General features: G+C 43.0%; 1 protein-coding gene across 1 annotated transcript in view; it reads right to left on the bottom strand.

The window, feature by feature from the left end:
- Positions 1-13,277, bottom strand: part of LCOR (ligand dependent nuclear receptor corepressor) — a 129,910-nt gene extending 116,633 nt beyond the window's left edge. The window contains exon 1 of the mRNA XM_030202871.1: positions 13,163-13,277. Coding sequence (XP_030058731.1) covers positions 13,163-13,259 — 97 coding nt within the window. The 5' untranslated portion in view covers positions 13,260-13,277. The remainder of the gene's footprint in view (positions 1-13,162) is intronic.
- Between the last annotated feature and the right edge of the window lie 1,861 nt (positions 13,278-15,138).

The raw sequence follows: 15,138 nt of genomic DNA, 5'->3' as shown, positions 1-15,138 counted from the left end.
TTTTCCAAGAATGCATGTACAGCGACTGCATCATGCCGCAAGCTGTTACTTATTATGCAAACACTTATGCACTGAATTTCACTTGAAGCATCACGGAAGTACACAACAAATGGATGCAGTGTAGCTTGACTGTTTTCCCAGTGGAAACCTTGAACAGCATCTTGGACAATAAAGGAGTAGTTTTCAGCAAAGTCCAAGAGAACAACAATTTCACAAGGATTTAGGTTCTCTTTTTTAAGTATTGTGTCTGATGTTTGGAAATGTAATGGTGAATTGACAGGTTTGAAACTTTCAATGCAAGCTCAGATACAAAATCATCAACATACATCTGTTTGGTCTCCAGTGTGGTGCGATCTGTATGAACCCACTGCTTAAACTCGATTGTTTCACCTGGGTCAGCATCACTGAACACTTCTGTCAGGTAATTTTCAAGCACATCTTTACCTGGACATATTTCACACCTGTGAAGCATGCATTCTTTGCATTCCAAATTGCACACAGTTTTAGCCATCAGTGCTTTGTAATCTTCGTTCAGCAGATGGCTTCCAGCAAGCATAAGCTTCACATTTTGATGAATGACACAAACACACACTGAATGCATACCAGATGAGCCAACAGTGACACACCATTTTGGCCTTAGCTCACAAAATTTGGAAAAACCCACTTCTGGCCCATTTCGAGTACGATATGCAACATACATTTCTTTTAGATTGCTAAGCAGCAAGTGCTTTTGCATTTGAATTTTTTCAGTGCCAGTTCTGACAGAGACAAAATCTTTTTTCCCTAGGCACAGTCTACTGAATTCATCATCTTCAAAAAAGCCAAGAATTTTTTTTTCTGTTTCTTCTGGTAAAACTTTACCTTTGTTCTTGTCTGGTTTTGCCAGAATTCCACAAACTGATTTCAGATTTCTTGCTTTTTTAACCATTCTAGTTGAAACCATGAATTCTGAGGCAGTTCATTCAATAGACCAGCTGTGTTTGGTGCTAAAGTTAGTATTTGCAGTTTTTCTGCATGATTTGCTGAAACTTGGACTTTGTTTTTCAACTCGTTTAGCAGGTCATCATAATCAGAACATTTGTCACATTTCTGACTGGTAGAAGGTTGAGTTTCAAACTCATTTAGGTCTAAGCCACCAGCAACTGCAAGATGATGACTCAAAGTATTTTGCACTCGCCTGATTTTGCGCTTGGTGTAGCCTCGTACATCACGCTTGCTGACTTTTTTGAACTTTAATGGAGAAATACCAAGAGATGTCAAACTTGTGTTCAACTTGCCAGAAATGTCACTGTGTTCATCATCTGTTGATGGTGATAAAGAATCAGCAGCTCTGTTACTGACGTCTTTTCGACAAGATGGACATAGTTTCTGACCCGGCACAAATATTTTGCTTGTTAAGGCCTTTAGCTGGGCTGCTAGTGTGTCATCTAGCACTCTTAAGCCCCTTTTTGCATTATGACCACCTTTGGAAAATGAGTTACAGCAGGTTATTTGCAAAAATTCAAACTTTTCCAACAGTAAGGATTCATGATGAAGGCAAATAGTTGATCCAGCATCGAAAAGTTCACCAGAACGCTCTTGTAACAACTTCTGTTGATCAGGCAGAAGCTCTTCAATTAATTTCAAACCTTTATTTTTATTGTATGTCAGTAAATGACACTCTGATGTACTTGAACAGCCAACTGAGCAAAGTGGAAATTCATCTGATCTTTCTGGATCCATTGATGACCATTTGCATCAGTTCAACAAACGCATTTATTCTTGCAATCAGGTTTTCAATGGGTAAAATTTTACTTCAATCTAAAGTGATTAATATCTTCATTTGTGGCATTTAATTCAATATAAATGAGCCTGTCGGTGCAGGTGCGAGTTTCTTCAACAGGAAGTATGTATACAATGGTTTCCACCCTGTTTTTTCGTTTACTTGAACACAGTTTTATAACAAAATGTTTAAACAAAACTTCTTTAGCCAGTTAGACTTGGCCAATTATGATTGGTGAACCCTGTTGCAAGGCAGAATTGTTTGTTTCATTGCCCAATTGTATGCTTCTGGTACCTCCTGGCTCCTGAGTGTCTGTTGCTAGGCTTACTTTGATGCCTACAGTTCACTAAGAGGTCAAACTGTAGCAAGGGTGAAGAAACACCAGCAACAGACACTCAGACGCCTTGCAACAGGGTCCACCAATCATAATTGGCCAAGTCGGTCATCCTAACTGACTGCAGTTTTCTTTAAACCTGTTATGAAACCTGGCCTCATCCTTCCACATCCTAAAAAAAATTCCTGTTTTTTAGTTTTCTTGAATACAGTTTTATAACATAATGTGTTCTTTATTTTAAAAAATTGGTGCTTTTTGAAAGAAGAATCACTTTTACTACACTTGTATCAAGGGTGTAGTGAAGAAATCACAGGCTGCTGCCCGCAAACATTTGAGGGCATTTTGGCAATCCTTATATGAAGAGACTCCAAATTGAAAACTACATATTCTGATAGAAGGAAATCTGCTCTTTCTAATGGTGCTAAAAGAAAGAATATTGAAGCTGTCCCACTGGAGATCAAGGGCATCAAAGATAGCCCAAAATGGGCAAAAATGCTTTTTATACCAACTTTGAGCGCTTATAATTTTTCAACCACTTGAAGGAAAGTGCTGCAAATTGGAATGCCTCATTACAGCTGTGCATTTAGTACACCTACCAAAAATCAACCTGAAAGGCCAACTAGTTTAGAAACTACAGCAGCCTCAACATCGCTGTAAATTGATTTTTGCCGTTTTTTTGGCAAAGTTTGAGCCTAAACCATTAAAAAGTAAGAGGACTAGGAACATGGGGATTTGCCAGTTCATTAAGCCCTAAAAGTAGTGCAGGTTCTCCAAATATCCCCCTTGTACTACTAAAACTTCCAGTTTTACAGCTTCTGGAAGTTGGCCCAAAATGTCATTTTTGCTCAGGCGACATTTTGCAACCCTTTACTTGAGGTCCCCTAGAACCTCCAATTTTTAGTCTTTTGAACTAAACTTTTGCACAGCATAGTTTTTTATCATAAAGAAACTATGTACCAAATTTCATCAAAATCTGAGATAGTGAGGTGGGGACCCCTAGTCCATTTGACACGGAATGACTCATGAGCATTTAAGTTACAAGTTGGTGATTCAATGAGTCTGATTTGAAGCAAGGCTGAATCTTGTGGGAGACTCTGGAGCAGTGGATTAACACATGACTAAAGAGCTATGATCACACATTGATGTAAAAGATTGCCAGATATATGCTATCTGAATGTGTATTGAATGAGTATTGTGGAGAATTGTTTGGTTTTAAATGTACTGGTGTACGGATTGGTTAATAACTATGGGTTAAGGGAATGGATTTTATTTTAGGAAAATTGTATTGACCTATTAATAAAGAAATATATTTTAAAATGTTAAACAGTTACTAGTGAGTAATTTGTAATGAGCATTTAAGGAGCACGTTTTGCACAGCCCCGCTGCTGATCTCCGCTTACCACAACGGGAGCAGCGCTTAACTCCTTCAGCAGCCATCCCCGACCAGACGGAAATATAGCAATAAAATGGCAGCTTTGCGCCAAAACTTACCCCGTTCGGAACGGTGTCCGCGGGACTTCCCCAGAGAAGCTGGGCACCACTCTCACCTCAGAAGACCGAGTCAACAAGCTCCGGTCAAGCTGCACAGAACCAGAATGTCTGGAAAAAGCCTCAGCAATAGACATGCTGTACAAGCGTGCACTTTTTTTTTTTTATGCTGTGAGGAAAGTTGGAGGCAGGCAGCAACAGAGGGACTCCGGGAGGAGGGGGGGGGATTGGGTAAGGCAGGGAAAGGGGGAACCTACATGCCTTTAAAGTGGGCAACACCAGCCACAACACCCCTGCTTGACTGGCAAAGCACAGGAGCAACCCCAGGCAGAAATCCAGGAGCTGATCAAGCTACGTCCACACCTGCTGGGAGATAGAGAAATACTGAAAGCAGTTGGGGCTAGCAGTCCAGAGTCACTGTTTTTTAGTGTTCTCTATCTCCACCTGCTGGTAGGCGGATACAACCCATCAGTTAATGGATTAATCTGCTGCTGATGACGACAAGGGATGTGTGTTTTGCGAAGGCGACTCCCCTCCTGTTGGCTTTGAAAGAAAACAACTGGGCGGACTGTCTGAAGGGCTGTGTCCGCGCCACGTAAAAGGCCAATGCTCTCTTGCAGTCCAAGGTATGCAAACTGCTTTCGCCAGGGCGGGTATGAGGATGGAGAAAGAATGTTGGCAAGACAATTGACTGGTTCAGATGGAACTCTGACACCAACTTTGGCAGGAACTTAGGGTGCGTGCAGAGGACTACTCTGTTGTGATGAAATTTGATATAAGGTGCATGTACTACCAAGGCCTGAAGCTCAATGACTCTACGAGCTGAAGTAACAGCCACCAAGAAAAGGACCTTCCAGGTCAAGTACTTCTGATGGCAGGTATTCATTGGCTCAAAAGGAGCTTTCACCAGCTGAGTGAGAACGACATTGAGATCCCATGACATTAGTGGAGGTTTGAAAGGGGGTTCTGACAAAAGCAAACCTCTCATGAAGTGAATAACTAAAGGCTGTCCAGAGATAGGCTTACCCTCTAAACGGCAATGAAAAGCACTAATCGCACTAAGGTGAACCCTTACGGAGTTGGTCTTGAGACCAGACTCTGACAAGTGTAGAAGGTATTCAAGCAGGGTCTGCGTAGGACAAGAAAGAGGATCTAGGGCCTTGCTGTCACACCAGACGCAAACTTCCTCCATTTGAAAGAGTAACACCTCTTCGTGGAATCTTTTCTGGAAGCAAGCAAGACTCTGGAGACACCCTCTGAAAAACCCAAGGAGGTGAATTCTAAGCTCTCAACATCCAGGCTGTGAGAGCCAGAGACTGGAGGTTAGGATGTAGAAGCGGCCCCTCGTTCTGAATGATGAGGGTTGGAAAACAGTCCAATCTCCAAAGTTCTTCGGAGGACAACTCCAGAAGAAGAGGGAACCAAATCTGACGCGGTCAGAAGGGTGCAATCAGGATCATTGTTCCGCAGTCTTCCTTTAGTTTCAGCAAAGTCTTCCCTACTAGAGGTATGGGAGGATACGCATACAGAAGGCCTGTCCCCCAATGTAGGAGAAAGGCATCCAACGCTAGTCTGTCGTGGGCTTGAAGCCTAGAACAGAACTGAAGGACCTTGTGATTGATCTGAATGGCAAAAAGATCCACCAAGGGGGTGCCCCACACTTGGAAGATCTTGCGGACTACGCCCATGTTCAGTGACCACTCGTGAGGTTGCAATATCCTGCTCACCCTGTCGGCCACACTGTTGTTTATGCCTGCCAGATAAGTGGCTTAGAGAAACATGCCGTGACGGTGAGCCCAAAGCCACATCTGAACAGCTTCCTGACACAGAGGGCGAGATCTGGAGGCTTGAATTCCAGACTGAGGGTGTATCCTAACCGGACAATTTGAAGAACCCACCAGTCGGAGGTTATAAGAGGCCATCTTTGGTGAAAAAACATTAACCTCCCCCAACCGGCAAGTCGTCTGGTACGGACACGTTTACTGAGGCTATGCTGAACTGGAACCAGTCAAAAGCCCATTCCTTGCTTTTGCTGGGGAGCTGCAGTGGCCTTAGACGCACGCTGTTGACGAGAACGAGCACGCTGGGACTAAGCCCAGGCAGGCTGCTGAGAAGCAGGAGTGTACCTACGCCTAGCATAGGAATAAGGAGCACTCCTCTTCCCTCCAAAAAACCTCCTAGATGAGGAGGCAGTAGCAGAAGACGCCCGGCGGGAGAATCCATAGCATCAGTGTGCTTCTTGATCTGGTCAACTAAATCCTCTACTTTCTCACCAAAAAGGTTATCCCCCCGGCAAGGAACATTCGCCATCCGCTGCTGGACAGAATGATCCAGGGCAAAGACATGCAGCCATGCATCAATATACCTTGGGCAGCGATCCTGGATGCTACATCAAAAGTGTCGAACGTACCCCTGGCCAGGAATTTTCCACACGCCTTCTGCTGCCTGACCACCTGGCGAAAAGGCTCAGCCTGCTCCGGAGGGAGTGCATCAAACAAGATGGACAGTTGCCTCACCGAGTTCCGCAAGTGGACGCTCATGAAGAGCTGCTATGTCTGGATCTTGGCAGCAAGCATAGCGGCCTGATACATCTTCCTCCCAAGAGTCCAAGGTTCTAGATTCTCTGCCTGGGGGCGCCGAGGCATAGTGCTCTTGGCTCTTTTGCGGGCGGAGTCCACCACTATGGAATGAGACCTCATCAATTCAGGCTCACCACGGATCCGATATTGGTATTCAGCTTTTTTTTCGGGATCACAGGATTAGACAGAGGAAATGACCAGTTTCGCATAACGACTTCCTTCAGTACATTATGCAAAGGAGCCGTTGCAGCCTCTCTAGGTGGAGAAGGATAATCCAGGACCTCGAGCATCTCAGCCCTGGGTTCATCCTCAACCTCCACAGGGAAGGGAATAGCCGCAGCCATTTCCCGAACAAAGGAGGTAAAGGATAGACTCTCCAGTGGAGAAAGCCTCCTTTCTGGTGGAGGGGAAGGTTCAGAGGGAATCCCATAGGACTTGTCAGAATAAAAGTACCTAGTATCGGACAAGACATCCCGGAACTGAGCCTGTCTCGACGCCTCGATGGTGGTGCCGAGAAGTCGATGCCCGCCTAGACTGCGGTGAAGCTTCCTCCACCGACATCGAAGAGGAATCGACCTGGGTGGCAGGAGGCACCAAGGTTGGGGACCACACCACAGGCGAAGGGCCAGATGCCGCTGCAGCAGACGGTATGGAAGGCGCAAGATCCCCCAACACCGAAGCAGACTGGCACAGCAATCCTTCCAGAAGCTCTGGAAGCAGGACCCTGATGCACTCGTCAAGAGCCGCCATCAGACAAGGCTGCAGGGTCGGTAAAGGAGCCGATGGCAGAATCTGTCGAGGCTCGGGAGCCAGGTACCAGGCTGCCAGAAGACAGACGCATCGGCACCTCCTGAATAGAGGGGGAGCAATCCTCTCGGCGCTGACGCTTCTCAGGTAAAGATTCCCTCGACGCCCCGGAGCTCCTGGCACCGTGTGTTGAAGGAGAACAATGACGGTGATCCTTCACCTTCACTTGACACCCGTCATCGAGACTCCTCGGTACCAATGAGGACGCGGAATCCTCACGCCTCCTCGGGGCCAGGTCCGACGGAAGGTCGGTTCAGGGGGCCTGCATAACAGGAGGCCTCAAGGCAGGTGGAGACCCACTCGATGCCTCACTGCTCCCAGCACAAATTGTTTTTTAGCAGCCATTACCTCCGTTCCCGACGTCAATGCTTCCCTCGATGTGGACGTCAACGCCGCCGACCTCGGTACCGATGTCGACATTGAAGGACCAGACCAAGCCCCAAAAAGCTGTTTTCGTTGGGCTTCTCGAGACGCTTGAGTCCGTTTCTTCATATGAAGACACAGACTGCAAGCGGCTGGGCTATGGTCGGACCCAAGGAACTGGATACACCAGGCGTGTGTATCAGTACCTGAGATGGTCCGGTTACACTGAGTAAAACGTTTGAAGCCGCTGGGTGTCTTTCGATGACGTGGAAGGAAAAACGGCTTCGGCAAAATCAAAAAAGACGCGATTGTGCCTGATAAAAGAAAAAGGGCACAAAAATAAGGGAATAACCTGACCGTGTGGCCTAAAAACCGTCCGTGACGAAAAATAAAGGAGACATGAAAGGGACAAAACTGAAAGTACACTAAGGGAACTTTTTTTTTTTAATGACAATAATAAGAAAGAAAAAATGAGAAAAAAACGAAAACTCGAAGACTCTTTCCTGGGCCTGATAGGAGCACAGAGAAAACTACCGCACCTCAATGCGGAAAAAAGAAAACTGAGGGAACGCGTTCACGCGACGGGCAGGAAATCAGTCCGCGCATGCGCTGTGCACGCGCGCCAGGAAACTCCATATTTTGCTTGCAAAATGCCATCCAATTTCAGGGCCGACGCGGACGTCCCCCACATGTGAGAACAAGCAGCCTGCTTGTCCTCGGAGAATAAAAATAATCGCCCCTCTTTGGGAATCACCACAGGCGAAGCCCACTGTGTTAATGTGAGCAGGTTGTGAGGTGCTTTTTTTTTGTAAGAGGCTGGAGAGGGCGCCGGAGCAAACCTCAGTTAAGGTACCTCAAGGCAGTCTAGGAGGGTACCGAAGGGAGGGACCTGGCGCCACCAGGTGCACACCTAAGACCCTAAGCCTGGTTCGCCTCAACCCCAAAAGCTCTATCGGACCTGGGGGACCAGGCCAGGAGCTAAGCAATCCAGAGCTACACGGTTGTGACCATTCACCTGCTAGATCGAAAAAATACCGAGGTTAAGGTGGCTGAACATGACTACGTACAGTAAACTTCTGAAGCTCTATCTCCACCTACTGGCAAAGGGACATAACCCACAAGTCTCTGGATTGATCTGTGGGACGCTATGGAAAAATCAGATAAAGACCACTGTCAAAGATGTTTATATATCTGGAAAACATTAATGCACATGAAAAACTTCTTTCAATGTACAACTAGGAATCAAAATGTAATGCAGCAAGTGAATTCATTTAGCAATGCTATCTACTCACCCTTTCTGTGTAAAACTAATACCTATCTGGAAAGCTCTCCTGGAGAAGTGGTAAACACAAAGAACAGTAATGAATTAAAGAAAAGGTAAATAAAACATGAGACATACCATTGTAACAAGGATGATGGGAATAAAGTACTGGGTAAACTAAGACTGCCTTGGTACTGTTCAAATCCAAATGCAGCACTGGCACTGAGTTGAGCTTCCTAGAAGGCAGAGTGAAGCATGTACAGAGCATCAGTGGTATAGGTTGGAGTCGGAAGCAGTTTTGGGTGGAGGTGGGTAAAAATGTACCAACTCCAGTTTCTAAATAAATTTATCATTTTATACATATATACATACATATCTTTGTCCTGGATCTAAAGTACTCCAGCAAATAACATTTAAAATCTAATATCAGTAGGAGTTAATCAGTAGAAAAACAGAAGTGTCTGAGTTAAGTCAAAGGTTTGATGTACCAACTCCACAGCCTTGGGTATAATAACTGCATTGCACCTCCAACAGAACTTGGAAGATGGTTTAACCCAAAACTTCCAACAATAAATGGGAAGATGAATTTTAATATGAAAACGGTCTGGGTGCTGACCTAAGGACTAAGCTTGTAAGAAGCAAAGTTATGATCACTGCCTCATGTCTTTCTATTTTCAAAAGCAGATTCCAGTCATGGAGTGATGGAAATGAGGGGTCAGGGTAGAAGATATGGGGAAAAGCAGCTGATCTTAGGTTGCACTTGAAAATTCATACACATCTTTGCACAACTGCACAAAATCTCAATTGATAGACTAGATGAGCTATTTTGGGCTTTAGCTGCTTTTATTCACTATAATTACTACGAAAACTAAGAGGCAAGGATTGAAACCAGGAGAATTGGTGTCCGAGAGATTGTAAAGGAAAGTATGTGGAAGCATGAGAATCGGGCATTTAAGTACCTATAAAGATTTAGATGGAGAGAGAGAGAAAAATGGAGGAGAAAATAAGGAAAAGAATGTCAGAGAAAAGAGATGAACCCAAAATGAAAAGGAGAACCTGAGAAAGCAGTCAGACAGATAAGCAGGAAAGGAAAGAAAAGAAACTGAGACCAATCTGCTAACAAAAAAATCCAAAAAGTAGAAAAAAAACCTTTTATTGTCAGTATGGTATTTTAAATATGTATATCAATGATTTAATTTCAAGCTTATATAAAGTTCTTGTAGTCTAGCATATCTGGCATTCCGAGCCAGTCTGGTTTTCAGGATCACCACAAAGAATATGCATGAGATAAGTTTGCAAATACTAGAGATCCATAATATGCAACTTCTTATGCATAATTCAGTGTAACTGTGAAAACCCAACTGGCTAGATGTGCTGCCAAAGGAGGGTTGCGAAGCACTGTTCTAATTCAAAGGTCAACTCAAAGCAGTTTGCAGCAATTCACTGAAAGTAGATACAGTATATAGCTCCTGGGAGTAGAATGGATACTCTAGAACTGGTTGAAAATCTCTGACACAAACATTTCTCACTTACAGAATTTACATGCAGGCAAACTTAACTTGCTCACCTATAATTCTCTTGTATGTAGAATATACTCCCAGCTCCAATGTTTTTGGACTGGTCGAAAAATATTTTTAAAAGTTCAAATCACTACAACTTTCTAGCGAGAGTTCACTGGACTCCTTCTTGCACCCACCAAAAATAATTGCTAACTACAGTGAACAAGTGCCCTATATCCACTTACTAGAAATCTGGTAGCCTCATCTTCTCGCCCTTTTTTCCTTTCCACTAGCAAGAGGAGAGCAGTGCTTCTTATGGGAGCAATGTAAGCATGTGGGTAGTTTGCCACATGCTGTGACAATTATGAACTTCACTCCTAAGTCGGGAATGTGGAACAAGATTTTAGTCTTTCAAATTTACTGAGAACACTCACCATAATATATGCATTGGGTCAAAGAAATTTTCATATCCTGTTCCTCTGTTGGCGACTATGTCTAGGGCCCTCTAATCTTGCAGGATCTGCTATCCCCACATGTTCAGATGTCAGAATGAGCTACACAGAAATTTAAAAAAAAAATCTGCTTTCATCCTACTGTTGGGGGAGAAGGGGTGAGATCATACAAAATTTAGCTTATGCTGCCAAAAATATGGAGCAAACTCAAAATTATGCCTCAAAATCAAAGTGTTGACAAGAAGTAAAAATGTCCCAGTTTTAAAAAATCACAATACCTGCTGTGTAAATTGATCCATGTCCTCTAAAAGCAAAAAATGGAACTTCCATTTGCCAGGTAATAAAAACACCTGGAAGTCTGATACAGTTACATATTTTCTCCTTATTACATTTAAAATTTGACTAACATTTCCAGGACCACAAAGTTAATCTAGAGATTTTGCAATAAGACCAACAGATCAAATGATAAAAACAGAAGTTTCCATGAAACATGAAGGACAACCCATCAATTCCTTAAAACATTCATGATTTTCCATCTTATCTGAAGTCAAATTTACACTTAAGCATGAACTGTGTTTAACCATACTGTTCAAAAAATAACTAAAAAAAAAAATGTCATGCCATTACTTAATAGAAATTCTCTAGAGAACGTTGTAATTTTTTCCATAATCCCCAAAAGCTTAACTCAATATCCTAAATACTATACTAATATTTAAAAAATTCAGTTTCATCTCATATCCTAACAGGACAAAGAAGCCATAATCACAGCATGAAACTCCATTTCAATGGATACCAGCAAGCACTTTATGCATAATGCTTTTAACAAAGATCACATTCTGAACAGTTTCATAACCTAATACTGATGTTTCACATTGAAATCATGAATTTCCTGAAATTCTCTCCTCTCATAGTATAAATACTCTATTCTTCATTACAAAATATTTTATAGTTGTTAGGAAGAGAATGGAACAAAACATTTAACTCACATAATTAGTAAAAACAAAATAAAAGGAAATAAAAAACATAACTGAGAAGGGACTGCATACAATCGGGGAATAATCGGTTTTATAAACTCATTGAAAATGCCTGGCAACTTACTTTTTTTGAGGGGGGGATTAAATATCTATGAGTAATACCCGTAATTTCGAGCTTTTAATCTTGCAGACCATAGAGTCAGGAGAGGATAGAGGGGAGGGAAACAGGACCTTTGAGAAAAAACAGACAAAAAAAAACAACACATACTGTAACAGGGGGCTTTCATTCGACCCGTTCACCCTCCCCCAATAGGATTTCACTGTTTTCAAGTTAACGGTGCAAAGCACGAAGACCTTCGAATCTACCTAAACTGGCTAGAGTTTGAGTTTAAAGAAACAAAAATCACTAATTCTCTAAAAAAAAAAATCAGTTCGATACTAGGCCTCAGTCCCCTGACAAATCGCTTTCCCAGCCCTCCCCGTCCTCCACTGAACACAAAAAGATTTATTTAGGGATGGCGAAAACGCGCTCAGCTTCGGGTGTGTTTAAACAGGCAACAGTGAAAGGAAAGACGCTAGATCAAGTTTAAAAAAGGGTGGGGGCAAATTTCAGGTTGTACTTAACTATAAATGTAAATTAAGTACTGGAAACAATTCCTTGTTTGGAACATAGAAAACACTTCCCCCCCCCCCCCCCCCCCCCCCAACAAGCTCATCGGGGGAGAGAGTGTTTTTCTACGTTCCCCTCCCACAAGATAATCGGTGGATCAACCAAAAATGTGTAAACAAAAAGATCTCGGAGTCCTTATCACAACCAATAATGTCACTACAAATTTCAAACTCCGTGTCCTAAAAATGTATGCTCAGAAACACAACACATTCCATTAAATCATGTTTTGGTTATTTTATTTTGTATTCTAATGAATTTAATAGTAAGTACAGCTAAATAAAAAAAGGGGGCTGTTGTTGAAAATGATCCACCACATTAAAAAGCGAGATAAAGCCAATGTTTGGATAAGCGCGCACACTAAAAGACTCAAGGCGCGCACTTTCACGTCGCGAGACCAGCGGAGTTTTTTCGTTCCTTTTTTTTTTTTTAAATAACCCCCGCCCCCCATCATTTCAGTTATAAAAAGGGGGAGTGGAAGGGGGCGTCACGTGCAAACTCCGATTGGCCCAGGTGCGCGCCTCCTCAACCTCCCCCATTTCCCCCTCCACCACACTCTTTTAGCCTGTGCGCGTGATAATAAACCCTCATCGACGTAAACGAGGAGAGGGAAAGGGAGGAAGAGAAGGACTAATAACCCGGAAATTTTCCTGTTAAAAATGTATTTCTTTCCAAATTTAAAACCGAGTAATATCAATAAAAAGAAACCCCCTTTTCTTTCCACAACGTAAGTCCTTCCTGCAAATTGGAGAACAAGAAAAAATGCACGACGGCCACTGCTAGCGCCCTAAACAGAAACAAAAAATCGACAAGCGAAAAAGGCACTCGGAGGAGGAAAGGATGCCGCCGATTCTCTCTCCTCGCGCGGCAACTAAACCAACACTAGAATCTGGCCTATAGTTTCCCCCTGTGCTTGTGAATGTTCATCCCCAGCTCATATCGACGCCAATCTGGGTATAAATACAGAAAAGCTTACCTACACAGTGAATGAGCTTGTGCCGCCACGAATCAAGTTCCTGCCGAAAGCCGCGCCTCTCGATGGAACATTGCTGGCTTTTACACAAACTCGCCATTTTCTGTCGGCCCTCCAGCGGGCGCGCACAGATCTGACAGCGTGGAAGGTAACGTTGTGCGTCATCGCGCAGGGTCAGAACGGCTTTAGGCACGCCCCCGCATTCTACTTACTGTTGCCTAAGACGTCATATACAGTTACTGATTGTGGTGGAACGAAGGTTACTTAATGTAATTCATTACATGGCCTTGGTAGTGAAATATGGGTAAAAAAAAAAAAAAACTGCTACTGCGTCTTCTTTTGGAAGAAATTTAGAGCTGCCAAGTGTTCACTTTTTTAATTGTGTGAGACAAAAAGTTTCATTCCATAAAGATGAAGCCAAACTATAGCAATATAATGCTAATGTTAATGCGCCTGACCCAAAAACACCTACGAGACTGCAGATGCCAGTAATCTGATTAACACGGCCCAAAATGCTTTTTAAACGAATCATACCGGAACATAAGAGTTGCCCTACTGGGTCAGACCAAGTATTCATCTAGTCTATTGTCCTGTTTCCAATGGTAGCCGTTCCTGGTCACAAGAGTCTGATAATAGTTCAAAAAAAAAAAAAAAAAAAAGAACAAACTTCCTCATTCCATGCTACTTACCCAAATAAGCAGGGGCTCTCCCCAAGTCTACCTTAAAAATGGTCAATGGACTTTTTCAAAGCAGAAGTGGAGGATGGCACAATGACCAAATCCACTAGGGAGCTGTAGTTAAAAGCATCAAAACGTGGACCTGACACCCATCCAGACGTCTTTCAGGCAGCTGTATTTGTGAAACATAGCCAGTGTCAGGTCCTCTTGTTTTGGTGCTTTAATAAATCCACTTTGAACTGCTTATCCCTAGTGGAAGGGTGGTGAATGTGATGCCAATTTTTAAAAAGGGTTCATGGGTGATTCAGGAAATCAATTACATTTCTGCCTCGCCTCACCCCATGCTTGGAACAAACTCCCTGAGCCCATACGCCAGGCCCCCTCCCTACCCATCTTCAAATCATTGCTCAAAGCCCACCTCTTCAATGTCGCTTTGGGCACCTAATCACAACACCTCTACTCAGGAAATCTAGACTACCCCAACTTGACATTTCATCCTTTAGATTGTAAGCTCTTCTGAGCAGGGAACGTCCTTAATTATTAATTTGTACAGCGCTGCGTAACCCTAGTAGCGCTCTAGAAATGTTAAGTAGTAGTAGTAAATTACAGACCAGTAAGCCTGACATCAGTGCTGGGTAAAATAGTTGAAACTATTATAAAGAATAAAATTACAGAACACAAATAAACATGGTTTAATGGGACAGAGTCAGCATGGTTTCAGCCCAGTCTTGTCTCACCGATTTGCTTCATTTCTTTGAAGGTGTGAATAAACATGTGGATAAAGGTGAGTTGATGTAGTATATGTTCTCCATGTAATACCAATTGTATCTTTTATTCTGGAATGGCAAAAGCCATGACAGAAAATTGTAAGCCACATTGAGCCTGCAAATATGTGGGAAAATGTGGGATACAAATGCAACAAATAAATAAATAAAATATCTGGATTTTCAGAAAACTTTTAATAAAATGTTCCTCATGAGAGACTTCTGAGAAAATTAAAGAGTTGTGGGATAGGAGGAAATGTTCCGGTGTGGATTAGGAATTGGTTATTGGACTTAAAACAGAGAGTAGGGTTAAATGGTCATTTCTCTCAATGGAGGAAGGTGAATAGTGGAGTGCTGCAGGGATCAGTACTGGGACCAGTGCTATTTAACATATTTATAAATGATATGGAAATCAGAACGACGAGTGAGGTGATTAAATTTGCAGATGACACAAAACTATTCAAGGTTGTTAAAAATTGCTGGACGACCTTAGGAAATTGGAAGACTGGGCATTCAAATGGCAGATGAAATTTAACAA

The sequence above is a fragment of the Microcaecilia unicolor genome, chromosome 5 (genome assembly GCF_901765095.1).
Source record: "Microcaecilia unicolor chromosome 5, aMicUni1.1, whole genome shotgun sequence".
NCBI lineage: Eukaryota > Metazoa > Chordata > Amphibia > Gymnophiona > Siphonopidae > Microcaecilia > Microcaecilia unicolor.
The sequence above is the reverse complement of the archived record's forward strand: the minus strand, read 5'-3'. Positions and strand labels throughout refer to the sequence as shown.